Source organism: Macrotis lagotis, chromosome 7 (genome assembly GCF_037893015.1).
Source record: "Macrotis lagotis isolate mMagLag1 chromosome 7, bilby.v1.9.chrom.fasta, whole genome shotgun sequence".
Classification (NCBI taxonomy): domain Eukaryota; kingdom Metazoa; phylum Chordata; class Mammalia; order Peramelemorphia; family Peramelidae; genus Macrotis; species Macrotis lagotis.
In genome coordinates, this window is record NC_133664.1 from 48,624,832 (window position 1) to 48,642,388 (window position 17,557).

At 39.5% G+C, this 17,557-nt stretch overlaps 1 protein-coding gene across 1 annotated transcript in view; it reads right to left on the minus strand.

Moving 5' to 3' along the window:
• Window positions 1–233: 233 nt before the first annotated feature.
• AKAP9 (A-kinase anchoring protein 9) overlaps window positions 234–17,557 on the minus strand; it is a 173,428-nt gene continuing 156,104 nt past the window's right edge. The window contains 9 exon segments of the mRNA XM_074192845.1: window positions 234–782; window positions 2,954–3,093; window positions 4,047–4,194; window positions 5,023–5,105; window positions 7,372–7,604; window positions 12,051–12,251; window positions 15,487–15,669; window positions 16,720–16,828; window positions 17,265–17,479. Coding sequence (XP_074048946.1) covers window positions 736–782; window positions 2,954–3,093; window positions 4,047–4,194; window positions 5,023–5,105; window positions 7,372–7,604; window positions 12,051–12,251; window positions 15,487–15,669; window positions 16,720–16,828; window positions 17,265–17,479 — 1,359 coding nt within the window. The 3' untranslated portion in view covers window positions 234–735.

Sequence of the window (17,557 nt, forward strand, 5' to 3'; positions counted from 1 at the left end):
TTTGCTCTTTTGTAGGCTATCTTGCCTGAAGTTCACTTCCCAGAGAACTTGGAGGAGGGTTGACTTCTGTGGTCTTGGCACCACAGTAAAGTTCAAGGAGAGTAGCTACTATGGCTTTCTTGCCTGGTCTATCAAATCCTCTACAAACTACTTGAAGTAAATAAATAATGAGTTTCTGGATGAGAATAAAAGTCACTCTTAACAGTTAAATAGCTTAAAAAATACACCAGTGATTAAAATGAAGGTTTTTTTTTTTTATTTCAGTACTTTGACAAAATACCCCCATAAAATTCAAAACGTCTACCATTACAAAAATAGGTCTCTACATGTGAGTGTTTCTGTCTGTACTGCCAGTAGCAAATATATTAGGGCAGAATCATGTAACTTCAGTTGTCTTGCAGTAAAAGCACAGGACACTTCAAGCTACACATTCATTAGGAGTAATATGCAAAAGTGTCATCTCTTAATCCTTTTGATAAATACATAAGTCTTCCATAAGTTAATCATTTAAATTAGCATTCCACAAATATACATGTCATTTAGTGATTGTTGTGCATGAACACACAATGCTTATATACAGAAATTCCAGTTTGCTTAGATGTGATGGCAAGGGAATTGTATACAATCAATAGCCGTGTTCATGTTGGTCCCAATAAATATACACAATACAAAAACGCACAAAAGATGCATCAATTTACAAAAGGTGATTAAAGTCGCTGCAACTGATTCAGAGGATTATCTTCTCATGCCGGCATGGAACGGACTGTAGGAAGTTGTTGACCCTGAGAAAGAAAAAAAGGCTGGTTGGGAAGCTGGAAACATAGGCCAACAGTCTCAAAGTGGACACTGCCAAGTGCTGCGGTGGTTCTTGGACGATGCTTTAATAATAACCCTGGGAAGTCAGTACTGTTATCCTTGGGTTACTAGTGGGGAAACGGGTTCAGGGATTTTTCCAGAGTCACAAGTTCAGGAAGCTCCAGTGCTCTATTGGCCATACCACCTAATATCTGGTTTAGTTGAATGCCCCGCTTAAGAGCTGGAAAGTCCTGGCTTCCGATAGCCTTGGACATCTGAAGGAACTCAGTCTCTGGATTTATTAAAGTCTCTAGTGAATGGAGATGTGTTTTAGTGGAGGGTCTTCTCATAGTTTTATATGCTGACAAACATCTGACCCTTAATAATCCATATAATGTTTCAATGTTGCTAGAACCTAAGCTTAAAAAAGAACAAAGATTTGTCAAGAGGTAGAATTTCTGCTTTCTAGGAACTCTGAGTAAAGGCAAATACTGATGACGCAGACCCAGAAAATACTAAGAGTGGATATACCCAGGAGAGGAGTATTTCCCAATTTTTCTTTTACTTTGGTAAACCCCCCATTTCTCTGGTTGGAAAGGGCAAGGCAGCTTGGCTGGGTACAGGGTTTCTGCAGCAACAGCTGCTCCTCTACTAGCACTCTTCTTAATGGATGCCAACTGTCTGCTTCGGCTTGCCCAGGCTCCTCATCCTCTGTCCAACCTAGCTGTTCTTCCCCTACACCAGCAATTCTTCACCTCTGAGCAGAAATGGGGTTCCTTGGTAATCTCATATATTAGTTTTATGTGCTCAGAGGGTTATTCCAAGAAGGGCTTGTTCAGCCACCTCTATTCAGCCCCTTTTGTCCCTAGGACATGTCCATCTGAATACCATACTGGTGCCCACCAGTCCTCAACTGCCTTCTCTCATGTCACCATTTCCCCTTTGCCTATCCCTACTCCTCATTTCTGGAAAGTGCTATCTTCCCCAGTTCTCTGGGTTTCTGAAGTATAAACTCAGAATTTTGCCAGATATTCTCATTTATGTGTGTATGTGTGTATGTGTGTGTGTGTGTGTGTGTGTGTGTCACAGACGCTGGGACTGTCCTTTTGTTTCTTCCATATTGAGGGCACTGAAATAACTTAATGTTTTCTGATGGATATCAAGTGAAAAAGAGGACAGGCTTACAAGGATGGAACAGGAAGAAAAGTAGTAAGAAATGGGAAGAAAGATAAAAATAAGAGATTCAGGGAAGGAGCCCATCAATAGCCAAGGATGTATGGACCAACAACAGCTGTTCTGATCTACAGTGGAGTGGACGATGGATTAGAGAGTGGGGAGATGAGGTGGGGAGTCTGAACTGAAGAGAAGGGGGCAGACTGGGAGATTTGACACATGGGCTGGCAATGGGGTTTAAGGGAGAGTGCAGAGCTGAAGATAATGTAAGAACTTGGGAGCCTGGCTCTCTAGAAGGCTGGTGGTGGCCCTTTAAATATAGGCACAAGAAAGACTGGAAGAGGGCTGGAGGATACAGAGATCTGGGATGCAGACTGCAGTCTATCCACAACGGCTCACCCTAGTAACTCATGGGGAGGGGAGAGTCAGCAAATGCATCCCTAGAAGATCCTGACAAAGGCACAAGGGATCCTGGAGGTCAAGGAGGGTGAGCTACAGGGAAGGTACCCTTTTCAGTGTGGTCCTGAGGGATCAATGACCAGCTCAACGCTGGTAAGGGGGAATATAAGGGAGATATGGTTGTGTTAGGACAGGGTCACCTTGGAGAACACTGCCCTGCACTAAGCTGCATGGACACAGATTCCAATGCTGGCATGTGCATATTACTATTTTATAACTGAAATTCACACATTATAGAATGTTCTACAGAAGTAATTTATTTCTATTCTTTTTTGTCCTTCATGGACTGAGTTCACTGCCAAGAGTTATTCTAGCTCTTCTCTAAATTCAAGCTACTGCAGTGTAGATGGGGCTCCAGCCTTGGAATCACCAAACTCTGGGCTCCTCTCCCCTGGTCCCCCAGCCCCACTCTTGGCCCTAGCCTCTGTTTCCTCCTCTCTAGGCCTCCAAGGTCTCTTCTGGAGCTAAACTTAGATGAATTTGGCTTTCCTGGTTCTGGTTAGTCATGTCACCCTGCTGAGTCTACCTGACTGGACATTTCCAAGTCTCCTCTGCAGTGCTTCTAACCGGCTGATATAATCCGTCAATGCTCGGTCGGGATCATAATTCTGAAGCTGAGAGCATGCGAGGGATCCAGGATTGAGGTCAGTTGTGGGGCCTTGGTACCTACAAGATGAAATCCAAAACAAAAGCCTAGATATTACACAAACAGTAATAGGGAAAACTAAAAAAATTTTTTGAAAGATAATCAAAGCTGCCAAGGTTTGTCTCATCTCAGCCCCCTGCTCTCATACTTCCAAAGGATGTATAACAAAAACTTGGTACCTGCTACCCTTCAGTTTTATTTTATGTTTTTAGGATTTTGCAAGGCAAATGGGGCACACAGCTAGGTCATTATTAAGTGTCTGCAGCCGGATTTGAATTCAGATAATCCTGACTCCAGGGACGGTGCTCTATACACTGCGCCACCTAGCCACCTAGCCACCCCTTACCCTTCAATTTTAAAAAGCCGACGCAAACACAAAATAGAAACATTCCTGTTCAGGCTTCCCTAGTTTTCTGGGTGTTGTCTACATCCATGGACAACTAGCCCTTGATGGGCAGGCGCCTATTGTTTTAGCTTCAAGTCTACACACAATGCTGCCCACTCCCGCCACGGGGCAAGTAATGCAATAAAACTGGCTGGCTCCATGAATTGGGGGAGAAGGACCAGAGGCTAAATCCCAGGACTAGGTCTCCTTCAGGTAAGGATAAGGATCTGTCCCTGCCCCTGGCAGAACCTGCAAAAAGTTCGGGCTTTCAGTGGCCTAACCTTAGAGAAGCCAGGTCACCCCTAGGTGAAGATGAGGAAGGAAGCCATGATCACATTGAGTCAAATCACTGCTTTTGAAAGCAAGCAGATGTACTTTTATATCTGTAGTGGGCTTAAAGAGGCACAAATTATACTGATGAAACTGAACTTGCCTTTGGATAAATAAGAAATCAGAGAGGAGAAACAGGCTTTTAAAGAAATAATAAAAATCTGGTCTGAGAAGCACTATTTTTGCCAAGTCCTGCTGGCTGTCTTTTCTGTTCAAGAGGAATAATCTTCCTCGCTGAGGCAGATTTGATCGTCTTACCTGTGTTGAAAGTGCAATGGGGACCTGGGGCAGTCCAAATCGGACCTTGACCGGAAAGAGGGATGTCTCTGCTCTCCAGTCAGCTCCAGGCTGCCAGGAGGACAGAAGGGATCACTCTTCTCTGGGCCTAAGGTGACCCAAAACGTACCTTGCAGAGAAAATAAAGATCATTCTATGTGAGAAGGCTGCTGAAGCTGACATGATTCTTCATTCTTACTAAAAATTCCTTTTCTATTTTCAATTAATTGGGGGGTAGTGGTGGTAAGAAGACTCATTCGGCCTTCAGATGCATTTTAACATTTCCACTGAGAGCCCCCAGTTGAGAACTTGTCCTTGTGGCTCACTCAGGACCATCCCCTTTGGGAGCTCTGGGGTCACCTGGGCCCCTGCCCAGGCCTGAGTGGTCTTGACCTTGCCTCAGGCCATAAGCTGTCCTTTCAGAGTCGCTGCCTTTTCACTCCTCTTCACTCAGCATTTCAAGGGATAATGAAGACTTCAAGGTGTTAGCGGTCATCATGAAACAGAGAAATATGGCCTGCTGTCACTAAGCAATGTCTACACAAAAGTGTAGATGAGAACTCAGTGTAGTACACTGCCTTAAAAGAGGCCAGCAGGCAGAGGAGTGGATGCAGAGTGTCCGCAGGTCCCTGCCTCAAGACCCCAAGGTCAGCGCCTTCCCCATGTCTGGATACTGAGATGACTTGGCCTTTCTGTGACATCTGATCATTGTTCCTATGTCCTCTGGGGCCATAACTGACCCTCTACGAGCTCAGGAGATGGCCTGTACACCAGCTCTCCCCCTCCTTTCTTGTCCATCTAGTGGTCTGGAGCCCAACCTAGGCTGTTCTCCAGGCAAAACCTTGGCTGCAAGTTTTCAAAACTGTCTGGAGAGACAGCCATCAGATGGGTGCTGCTTTAATCAGTATCACAAAACAGTAATTTGAAAGAACCACAAGGAAGCTTGTTTTGTTTTTACCTGGATGCTGTCCAAAACCATCCCTATTGATATTAATGGAAGAGCCTGTCACCCGATGCCATCTGCGAACCAGGAACTTCATTCTAAAAAAAAGAAAAAATTAAATAGAAAGTGTCTAAGTCAAAAACCAGGGAAGATAGCTTGAAAGTAAACTTACTATACAAAAATTTAAAACCACATACAAAATCAGTTTCAGTGTAACTACACACTAACATAGCCTTTATTTGCACAAATGTTCCCTGGCTTATGGAAATCTTCACAAAGGTACAAAAAAGGGGCCCAGGTCATTGGTACCTGTTCTCTCCAGGTAGCATCTTTACTATCTCTACCACCCATTATCTGCCACCCTTTCTCTATTAACATAAAAAAAGTTTGTTTTTTTTTCCCTCAGTTTTATGCCTGAAAAATAGATAAGAGTGAACATGGAACTCAGGGAAAGAGAAGAAAAATGAGGAATTAAGAGGTTAGAGGAAATGCAAAGAATAAAGGAGAAGCAATGAAAGAGAAAAGTGGGAAAATAATGCGAGAGAAAAGAACAGACCAAAAAAAGGGAATCAAAGGGCAAAGAACAGAGACAGGTGACCCACATCTAACCCCCTCCACCTGGAGGCATAGGTCTGCATTCAAGTGTCCCATAGGATCCATGACCATGACTGTTCCCGCCAAAGCCAAGAGGCTGACATCCGCCTGGCCTGGGGAGTCATCCCCAAAGGGGCCCAAGAATCTGCTGGCCACTAACCTGCCTGAGGGCAAGGAGCTGGCCCTGCTCTGAGCCTACGATAACAGCACCACACTGGTCTAGAAATGAATGAGTCAGGACACACACACAGACAAATAAGAGGCATAAAATACTACAGTTGAAGCAAGTTTTATTCATGTTATTGGAAAAAAACAGGTCTGAGAGTTAATGAAGAGGACTGGCTTCTAGGCCAGCTTTGTCACTGGTACAGGGGCTGGGACCTCAGCTTTTCGGGTTTCATTTTCATCAACTACAAAAGAAGAGGGTTAGATTAAATGAAAATTCCTTTCATCCTTTATAGGCTATTAAGATGAAAAAAGCCTTTTTTTTGGGGGGGGTAAGGTTAAGTGACTTGCCCAGGGTCAAACAACTGGTAAGTGTCAAGAGTGCAAGGCTAGATCTGCACTCAGGCCCTGACTCCAGGGCTGGTGCTGTATCCACTGTATCACCTAGCTGCCCCTAAAATGGCCATTTTGAAGAAACTATTCTAATAGTTTTTAAACATCACAAGATTTTAGAGGTAGAAATTTGGAGGGAAAAGCTTCAATTTATACAGAGTAGGAAACTGAGGCCCCCAAAGTTTATCTTGTCAGCTGGGCTTAGATGACAGATATCCTTAAAAAAATTCCATTCCAATATCCTTTCTATTACAGTTCTCTTATTTTTATGTTCAAAGTAACTTTAAAAAGTCTGACTAAAGGGGAGATTCCAAAGCCTCAGAAGGGATCTAGGCACGGCAATAAAAGAAAATTTAAAGAGAGTAAAGCCCTTTCAAGAAACAGCTTGGCACTGGGAATAAGTCAACTTATAAACAGTGGCAGTTGGTGGGAAAGGACAGTGAGGGGAAGGTGAATGGAACGGAAGCTGAAGCTGACCTTTCTCATGTAGGAGTTCTGTTACCAGGAGACCCAACTAGACTCAATAAGGCTTTTTGGAAGAAGAGTTACATTCCGAGGGCTCAGAGCTTTTGTGTCTAAGGTTCCTACTCTCTGTTCCTTGCTGTCAGACTTGAATGCTTAGGCCAATGGTAATTATGATTAGGGATGGAGGCTGGCTGGCAGGGCATCTCTCTGCAAAGTGACTATTTCATAACATCACTTCTTCTACAGTTTACTAAGAGAAGCATCGTGGCAGAGTGGATAGAGAGCTGCCCCTGAGCTTCTGGTCCTGCCTTGGAAAGCCTTTCAATTCTTAGGTGGTCCCAGAGAAGGTGCAGATCAGCAGCGGGCCAGGGAGGTCTCCCCTGGGAGGCTTAGTAACAGAGGAGCATGAAAGCTTGGGACAGATCAGGAGGGATGGAGATCATGAGGAATATTGGTGGGGCTCTGAAAACCAGGGTCAAGATCATAGGAGTGGCAAAAACAAATTATCTAGTTCATAATGTTATTTAAGGAGAGTATTTCTGGTAATAAAAAAAAGGGCAACATTTATCCTGTGAAGAACCACAAGAACTAATGGGAGGCAACTACTGGACATAGGCAGAAAAACCCTGGAAGAAATCAAGTGTTCTCAGTATTGGGGGGGGGGGGTGCCAAATGTTACAATAATGAATGAATTTAGATAAAAGAGAGACTTATTTCTAAATGCTTCAACTTCCAGAGAGTTAATACCTTGAAATTGCAATAGACACTCTAACGACAGACCGAAACCTGGTGAAACCTTTGGATTGGTTTGTGATGACTGTGAGATCTGTGCAGGACAGCTGCCCACCCATTCGTGCAATGAGGGCCAGAGTAGCATCTTCACACTCTTGGAAGCCACCGAGCAACAGCAGCAGGTAGTTCTTCTGATAGATGAGAGCTTTCCGAAAACTTTCTGCTCTCAAATATTTACCATAAATTCTCTAAATTTAAAGAAAGACAGGGAAAGATATTAATAAAGCATATAAAGTGTTCTTGTAAATTGTAGTTATAGAGTGTTGAGTGGAGAAAGAGCTTCCAAATCTAATAGTGGAGAGAGAGAGAGAGAGAGAGAGAGAGAGAGACAGACAGAAGGCTGATCTTGAAAACAGAAGGGACCTTCCAAGTCTCTTAGCTGTGTACCATCATTTTTCCCTAAACCTGAGTTAACCAAACTGTGAATGAGGATAAAAACACCTATAATGCTAACTTAGGAACTTATTAGAAGCTTGTCATCAAAGAGAATGTATACATTCTATGACAAATCTGAGGAAACCTCCTCAGAAGGGCTTCCTCCTGGGTTGTCCCTGAAGAAAAGACTGAACTGGAGACCACACAGAATCCCTAAGGGAGATGATATTCAGAGAGAAGAAAAAAGGGCCAAAGATAGAAAACCTAGAGAATCATTCAGGTTTAACAAATGAAAAGGAGAGAGGGAAGGAAGGCAATTTAAAAGCGATTAATAAAATGGTTTCTGAAAATGCAATCTGGATTCTAGGACCAGTGATTAAAATGTAGAAATGGCAGTTTCTTAAATAGGAATGTGGAGTACCTTAAAAAGGACTGGTCTAATGTATCTACTAGGAGTCAGCAAATCTAATCAAAAGAGTTTTGAAGTGAAAAGTAAAGGGGAATGAGAAAATCATTCAGATATATACATTAAGTTAGAAGGAAAAGAGCTATGGGAAGGAAGAAGAAGAACAGGGAAGCAGTCTCAGTCAAGCTTCTGGCCTCAATTACTGGTAATCAGAAGGAGAACTAGAAATCCTGAGGGGAAAAAAGCAAATTTGATTTCAAAGGTATTGTTGAAATGTGGGGGAAACAGGTTTCATTATTTGTTATGATGGAATAACACCTCCCTTATTCAAAAAGAATATAAGGGTAGAGGAGAGGATGAGGGATGGAATATCATTACATATTAACTTTCATTCTGGCTCTGATTGTCACCAGAAGAAAATGGTTCTTATGGTGGAAACCATGGGAAACTTGTGGGAGAAGTGAGAATACTCTTAGAATTTAAGGTATAGGAATAGAAGAGAAAAAAAGACATTTCAAATTCTGATGAGAGTAGATTTGAAAGGGTTGTGAGAAAGGATAGGCAGGTCATCATTGGCCTAATAGATTATTGGGGAAATCAGTCACAGGAAAGATGGGAAATTTTTCAGAATGAAATGCTCAATACATAGAAAAGCAACTCTGAGGAGGAAAAAAAGAGAAAAAGTTCCAAAAGAGATTATCTATGTGATTTGCTAAGAATTTATTCACCTCATGAAATTTTTTTTTTAATTTTTAGGATTTTTTTTTTTTGCAAGGCAATGAGGTTAAGTGGCTTGCCCAAGGCCACACAGCTAGGTAATTATTAAGTGTCTGAGGCTGGATTTGAACTCAGGTCCTCCTGACTCCAGGGCTGGTGCTCTATCCCCTGCACCACCTAGCTGCTACACCACACCACATGAAATTTTTAAAAAAGGCAAAAACAGAAAATGGAAACAAAGGTATTCAACAGCTTCAGAATTGCTAAACTCAGAAAAACTAAAGTTGTGTGTGTGCGTGTGTGTTTTGTTTTTGCTATAAAGAAAAGAGGATGTTCAAGATAGGACAATTATTTAGAGTATGTAGGATGATGATGATGATGATGATGATGATGAATAATGAATAGAAGGCAGAACTGCTCAACTCATATTTTGAATCTGTTTTTGCTGTCAAGGAGAACGATCTTTGGTCAGGTCAGGAAAGAATAAAATACCTTATGGGGAGTTGAAATCCAAGTAGAAAAAGGATGCTAGTAAGGAAACACTTTCAGCCCCTTTAAGAGCTCAAGTTTCTAGTCCTGGAATAAACTTTGTGCTGGGCCTAGCATACTGAAGCAACTGATAGTCCCTCACCGTGGGGGGTTGTCTGAAGGAATGTGGGAGAATGTCTCTCTAGCACCTGATCCAGTGCTGTATACAAGGAAGGCCTCTGACATGCCCCCTGATTCACTGAAGGACTAGAGGAAGGCAAATGTACCAATATTTACAGTGGGGATGGAGAAAAGAACTACTGACCAGTTAGATTAACATTAATTCTTTTTAAAAAAAAAATTAATTATACATTATTTCAACCATATGCATTGTTGATAAGTTTTCAACATTTTTTGGTAAGATTTTGAGTTCCACATTTTTCTCTTTCTTTCCCTTCCTTACCTCTTCCCCTTGACAGTGAGTAATCTGATAGAGGTTACTATGTTATTAAACATATTTCCATATTAGGACTGACATTAACTCTTGGCAAACTTCTAGAATAGATTATTGAAAAGATAGTTAGTGGACATACAGAAAAGGAATCTGTGATCACAAAAACATTCAGTCTGGCTCCATTAAGAGCAGGGATGCCATACTAATCTAATTTTCTTTTTTGATGTGATTCTTACATGGTATACATGAAGGGAATAGTGAATCTATATTTTTTTGCAAAGCACTGGACAAATTCCTGTTTTTCTTAGGGAAGAGATGAGGAAATAAAGATTAGACAATAACACAAGCAGAATGAGAAGTAGTTAAATGACTCGATGGCCCCCAAAGTATGCATTAACAGATGTGATGTCAACTTTTAGTCTCTTAGGGATTTCTGTTTGGTCCTAAACTTGTTGGTATGACTTAAATCAAGGCATCATTGACATATTAAATTTGCAGATGACATAAACCTAGTAAGGGTAGCTAACATTAGAATACAGAGTTCTATCAAATGTCTCAACAAACTAAAATGTTAGTCTGGTCATAATGTAATGGAATTTAATAGGACAGATGTAAAATTCTACATGCTAATTAAAAAATAGCCTCATGTGTACAAGATGGAGGTGATATGATTAGGAAGTAGTTGGTTTAAAAAAAGGTATGGGAATTCTAGTTGCCTGGAAATATAGTTGTGACTGTGATATGGCTGATATGGCTGTCAAAAAAATTAATACTATTTTAGGCCACATAGAGAGAACCCTATTAGGGAGGAAATAGAGCCACTGGAGTCTCCCTTGGTCATATCAAATCCAGAATACTGTGTTCCTTTATGGATACTACATCATTTTGGTATGGACACTAATCAACTGGAAAGTGTCCAGAGAAGGATGACTAGAATGGTGAAAGACTTTGAGATAATATCAAAAGAGGCTTACATGATTACATACCATATAAGGCAAAATGAAAGGAGCCAAAAAAAGAGAAAATTTAGGGCAGACATAGATACCTTTAAAAATCTGAAGAGGTGTCTTGGAAGAGGGATTGGGTTTGTTCTGCTTAGTCTCAGAGGGAAGTATTAGAGGCAATGAATGGAAGTTAATAAAAAACAACTAGAATTGATTTCTGGAACAACTTCTTAAATACTAGAGCAATATACAAGTGGGATGAACTCCCTTGGGAAGTCGCGTTTCTCTCCTCATTAGAGAGGTCTCCAACAACTATTGATCAGAGGAGTTCTCAGGGAAAAAAGTTTCTTTTTAGGTTTTTTTTTTGTAACGCAAATGGGGTTAAGTGGCTTGCCCAAGGCCACACAGCTAGGTAATGATTAAGTGTTTGAGACCAGATTTGAACCCAGGTACTCCTGACTCCAGGGCTGGAGCTTTATCCACTATGCCACCTAGCCACACCAGGGAAAAAGGTTTCTAAAGGATTCTTACTCTACTTTGTGTTAAGTCAGATAGATACCTTGTGAAATTCTGTGAGGGAAGAAAAGAATCCAAAGATTGCAATGTCATGAAAACCAAAGGAAGAAAAACACTCATTTTTTTGTCTAACATGGAAATATGTTTAACATAGTTTCACATATATAACCTATATCAGATTACTCAATATCAGGGGAAGGAGGGAGGGAGAAAAATGTAGAACTCCAAATCTTACAAAAAAAAATTGACTTTTGAAAACTATCTTTGCATGCAATTGGTAAAATGAACAAATTTATAAAAAAAAAAACAAAAAACCCAAACCCACATGATTTTTATAACACTCTTGACCTGACAAAGCCCTTTTCATACAACAAACCCTTGCAAAGTCATAATGGTAAAGACTGAAAAAGTTACTGGATTTAATGATAAATAGAATTGTTACTGTTCTTGGAAAAGGTTTTCTTGAAGGGAGGCTAAAAAAATATAAACAGTATGTATTGTCTCCTCTTTGTAGATTTCTGACTTCTAAGGGGAAGTTTGATTAAGGGATAAGGGAGTTTTTATTTATTTGTTTGTTTTTTTTAATACTGGGGAGACATGAAGCTGTTTTTATATTGAGAGGAAGCACCAAACAGGCAGGGAGTAAATAAAGATTCACGAGAAGAGATTATTGATCAAGCAAAGGCACAAAGAAGAGAAAAAAGTTAATGGGATCACTGAGTAATAAAACAACAAGAACAAAAAATCCCCTTACCTTTAAAGTGGCATTTTCTGAACTGGGGTTCAAGTCTTGCAACAAAGCTTCATTCCTTAGCTCAGCCTTCAGTTTGCAGACTTCGGCTTCAGCCCGTTTCAATTTCTTCTGTAGAGCCAGTTTTTCTCTGTTCCAGATTTCTTTCTCAGAAGCAATAACTGCTTCAATGTTAGTACCGTGATTGAATGGATGTCGAGAAGACTGTAGAGAGAACACATTTATTTACGACTTTTACACCTTTTCTTCTTATTTCATAGTTTTTCATTCAATGATTTTTATTATCAATCTCTTAGGCTTTCCATAAAATTTCTGTTGAATATTTAACTTGTTCCTGATGAACAATATACTTAAGATGTTTTTCTCAAAATAAATTCTGTCTTATGACTCTTCTGTCATTTTTAATATGGGGGAATAACATACATACTCCTACATACCAGGTAAGGTACTAAGCACTTTTTTACAAATATTATCACATTTGATCTTCACAACAACTCTGAGAGCTAGATGCAGCCTTCCTCAGGGCAACCATGCATATACCACTCCAAAATTTTTCAGCCAGATCCCCATTACTGGAACTTTACAAAGTTATCAGCTCATAACTGTTACAAGGAACACATTTTATGTGGTCATAAAAATGAATTCTTTAGGATAGATCACCAAGAGAATGACTGCAGGGTCAAAGGGAATCATCAATTTGGGACTCTCATGGTCTACTGTCTTAGGGCTCTACAATAAATTATATTAATCTACACTGCTGGTCTTCTATCAGAGTACCAATTTCCTCACATTCCAGTAAAAACTGAATTACATCATTTTTATATTAATTTTTGCTATCTTAATGCCCAATGGTTATCTCTTTACAAACCCCTCATTTTATAGAGAAAACTGAATCCCAAAGAAGTCAAGAGTCTTTCCATCTTGCCATCTGTTGCTGTCGCTATATTTGGTCTAGTCTAACTCATTGAGATCCCTTGTCTGTGGTGGTTTCTTAGCAAAGATACTGAAATGGTTTGCCATTTCTTTCTCCTGTATATCCCCACTTTACAGGAGAGGAATTAAGGAAAATAGGGATTAAGTGACTTGCCCAGGGTCACACAACTAATAAGTGTCTGAGGTTGATTTGAATTCAAATGTCACCAAGTCTGAAGTTCTATTCATGTCTCTGCCTGCAAATCCAGGGTTCTTGTTCCTATGGAATAGGAAGGCATCTCAGAGATGTGTCAATTGGCTTTGCTTTGCTTAATTAATGAGATTTTTCAAGTATTTTTGTATAATGTGTTTCCTCTTTTGCAAAATGTCCATTCCTATCCTTGACCATTTGACACTTGTACATTTTTATTCTCCATTAAAATTATACTACAATAATGCATCATTATTACTGCATTATCATTAAACACTGTATTTTCTGATAGTTATTCTTAAGTAATTAAATAAATCCACCATATATCCAAATGTTTTTGAGATCTCATCAATGTGGATATTCCCTCTACTGATTCAGATCTTGGCACCTCCATAAATGTCCATCTTATATAACTCTTACTCCTCTCTTTCATGAATTTGCCACACTGAATTTAACTCAGTGAGCTGGGCCTTTCCTTACTCATTCCTGACATTGTGAGAATACAAGGAGAACCTTCAGGTCTTCTTTATTCTCATCATAGGATCAACCCATCTTCTTTTTTGTTTTTGATCAAAAATGTTTCTAATGAGAGCCTTTACTCTAGTTCTGATTTGTTATGTTGTAGCTTGTCTCATATCCACCAGGCATCTCTCTCTTGCCCTCAGTTATACTAATGTTTAATTCTTTAGAGACTGCAGGATTCCATGACTCACAGTTACACTGCAACACTAGTAGAATATTAGTATTAAAAGATGAGCTTTTGGTTCCAGGAGTTTGGAATTATTAATGGAGCTCTGTGATCTACTGAATGTGTTCTAGGGCAAACACTTGATTCCTTCTGCTTAGTTCTGGCCTTGGCATAATATTTCCATGGCCCACATGCCTAGGAGATTGACTGGTTGATCTGTTGGTCTGTTCATCCACTTTTCTACTTGGAGAGCTCTTTAGGTTGCACATTTCACTGCATGTAGTAATCTGGGTCTCAGATGATTTTCACTGACTTGGTCTTTTCTTTATGATAGTTGGGACAAATTCTCGAGAGGTTGTTGATCTCTTCCAGGAGTCTGCCACATTCCCCTTCTTGATTCAGCTTGCACAAGGTAATAACCATTCAAGGGATCCCTCTTCAACTGTGATGGTAATATACAGTCTTCTGTGACATTTTGCTTTTAATCCCCCCCCCAAAACTTTTAATATCTTCCCTTGGCTTCAAATACTTTATGTTTGAGCTGGACTGTCTCATATGAATCTCTTTGACAGCCAATTGCCCAATCCTGTCGCTGTTCCTGCCTTGGTTCTTTTTTAGTCTCATTTCTAATTCCTTAACAAACACTTCTAGGATCAGGATGTTAAGAGTTCAAGTGAGCTATTTCTAGCCTCCTTGATGAAGGAAGCAGTTTCTTAGAAGAGTCTTGGCTAATCTTTTCCATTTTTCTTTTGTAAGTTGTCCATGTTCTTTTTTATCCTTAAAAATCCTTGGGGTTATTTGCTTAGTTCGATCACTTGCCAAGCTTTTTTAAGTTGATTGGGAGGCTTTCTAATGTTTATCAGGTTGACTTTTGAATTCTTTCTGTGATTAAAAGAAATCACTGTCTAAACCAATATTTTATTTTCCTGTTTTGTTTTTTTCCATTAAAAAAATCTCACTAGGATCTACAAGATACTTTAGCTTACATTTTTTTTGGTGTGATAAAAGAATCTACCTAGAATGTATGTGTTATGATAAGGAAGAGCTTAGCAAACTGGCACATGCACCTTTGGGTACCAGGGCTGCCTTTACCACTTACTATATTTCCTAAAGATAAATCAAGTCAACCAGAGCTTAGTTAAGGGGTTATTGTTTCCAGGGACTATGATAAGCACTGGGAATACAAACACAAGCAGAAAGGAGAATAATTCCTGCCCTCAAGGAGCTTATGTTTGAATGGGGAAGCAACAGTTTTGGAAGTTGGAGAGAGGGAAGGAGGATGGTTAGAGAAAGTATGGTGGTGATAAGTCAGTGATGCCTGTGGTGAGGAGAAAAAATGAATTCTGGTTGACCCTGGCCTTCCTTCTTACAAGGGAGGCCCTGGGAGGCACCAACCAGATATCACTTTCATACTCTAAATTCCCAAGATGGTGCCAATCTGAAGAAGTTATTCGATGGAAACTCTCTACACTGATAAAATCACATTTCTGGACCCCCTCCTCTCAAAAAAACCCCCAACCAAACAAAAAACTGTACCTGGATGAGGTAGGAAGAAAAGTTAAGACTCTTTAATATACTATCAGAAAATACAACTTAGAACATTTCTAATACACTGATACAAGACATACATAGTCGCAACAGGGTCTTGTCTGTCGAAACCACCTGATCTCCTCTTCCAGCTTCATCATCACATTCCTCAAATCATTTTTCTCCTCAGTCAACTGGCTGATGTGTCCTGTCAGCTGAGCATTTTGTCTTAGTAATCGTTCAGTCAATGAACTACAGGAAATGCCTGGTGATACTAAAGTGGGCTAGAAAGGCAAAAAGTGACATGAAATGAGAGGAACAAAATACAATGTGATCATATTTTCAGGAGGAGTTTAAAATTTTACTGTCAACTGGATATTCCATAAACAAGGAAAACTACTGTATTTTGTGCAATAGGACAAATTGTGCAATATAAAGTTAAATCTAGGGATAAGGTGAATTGCTCTCAATTATTCATGTTCATGAAAAAGAGGGATGCTACAGATAAATGAAATTTAGATCATTCTAAACTTTAACCACTAGTTTTATTCATCATCATCACAAACTAAACTTTTTAACTGATTCAAGAGCAAATAACAAAATAGATGACTATTCTCTTCACATTCATCAGAAAAATCCCCCAAAGCTATTTTAGCAAGAAAACAAAGGATAAGAAGCAAAGATTGAAGGGATTAGGTATAAAGTACATTCTCTGCCTTATGTCAATGTCTACAGAATAGTTCTGTTCCATATAGTGAAAGAAAAGTGGAAGCTACATAAAGACAACTAATATCTGCCTGTTCTGTAAATCTTTGCTGTTCCTTCTTTGTCAATTTGAAGAAACACCAAGAAGTAATACAGTAAAAAAAAAAAAATACATTAAAGGGCAACTAGGTGTCACGGTGGATAGAGCACTGATTGGTCCTGGAGTCAGAAGCATCTGAGTTCAGATTCAGCTTCAGACATAGCTTAGACCTTGGACAAGTCACTTAACCCCACTGCCTTGCCAATAAACACCCAAAACATCAAAAGGTAAAAGTTTTCAGGGATAGATTACACTGCTAATCTCTTTTTAAAAAAATTTTTATTTAAGGCAGTGGGGTTAAGAGTGATTTACCTAAGGTCACACAGCTAGATAATTATTAAGTGCCTGGGGCTGGATTTGAACCCCTGACTCCAGGGCCGGTGCTCTAACCAACTTCACCACCTAGCTGTCCCTACACTGCTAATTTCAAAAGATCCCTAAAATTTCCTGATAAAACTAAAGTTCACAAGGCTTTGTAAATGGCTAAAAAAAACAAAAACAAAAACAAAAAAACCCCCAAACACCTCACCTCTCCTTGCTGGGATAATTCAGCAAACTTTTGTAATTGTAAAAGAACGAGATCAATATTTTTCTGGACCCAAATAAAATCTTCATCATCTGTTGCTTCAAACTGTAATCTGTAATGAAAAGAAAAACACCCTCATGGTTTCATTCTATTAATTTGGGTTGTTAAACTCTTTAAATTTGACAACCAAAACCACATACTTCCTTCTCACAAGTTCCCTTTAGGCTAAAACTTTACATAATTTATTTTTAATTGTACTACATTTCTTAACCAAAAAAACCTAAATAAATGTCACAAGAGTTTGTTAAAAAACAAACAAACCTCAATAAAACAATACATTTTTGGATGAGTTAAAAACATTACACTATTCTGATGTGACAATGTAAAAATGGATTTTAATTAGCAACAGTATATGACTGTATCTGGCTTACAAATCACTATCTGGAAAGTCAAAAATATTTATTAAAAATGGATTTTAATTAGCAACAGTATATGACTTTATCTGGCTTACAAATCACTATCTGGAAAGTCAAAAATATTTATTAAACCTGCTAGAGGCTTTGTGAGTCAGCTGCTGGAGTTTGGATGATATGAGCTGCAGCTTTTGTCTAATGGTCTCTAGTTCATGAGTCTCTTCAGATGACCCATCCCCATTCATCTCAATCAGTGGAGGATAATTTGATTCTTTTTTTTCAGTTCCTTCAATTTTCTGCTGGAGGACCCAATTTCTTGTTCGATCACTAGATGAGTCCCATGTGGTTGACTGACAAACCAAGATCAAGAAGATAATAATTAATACAGCATATCACCTAAGCTTTCTTCTTAAATAAATAGAAAAGCA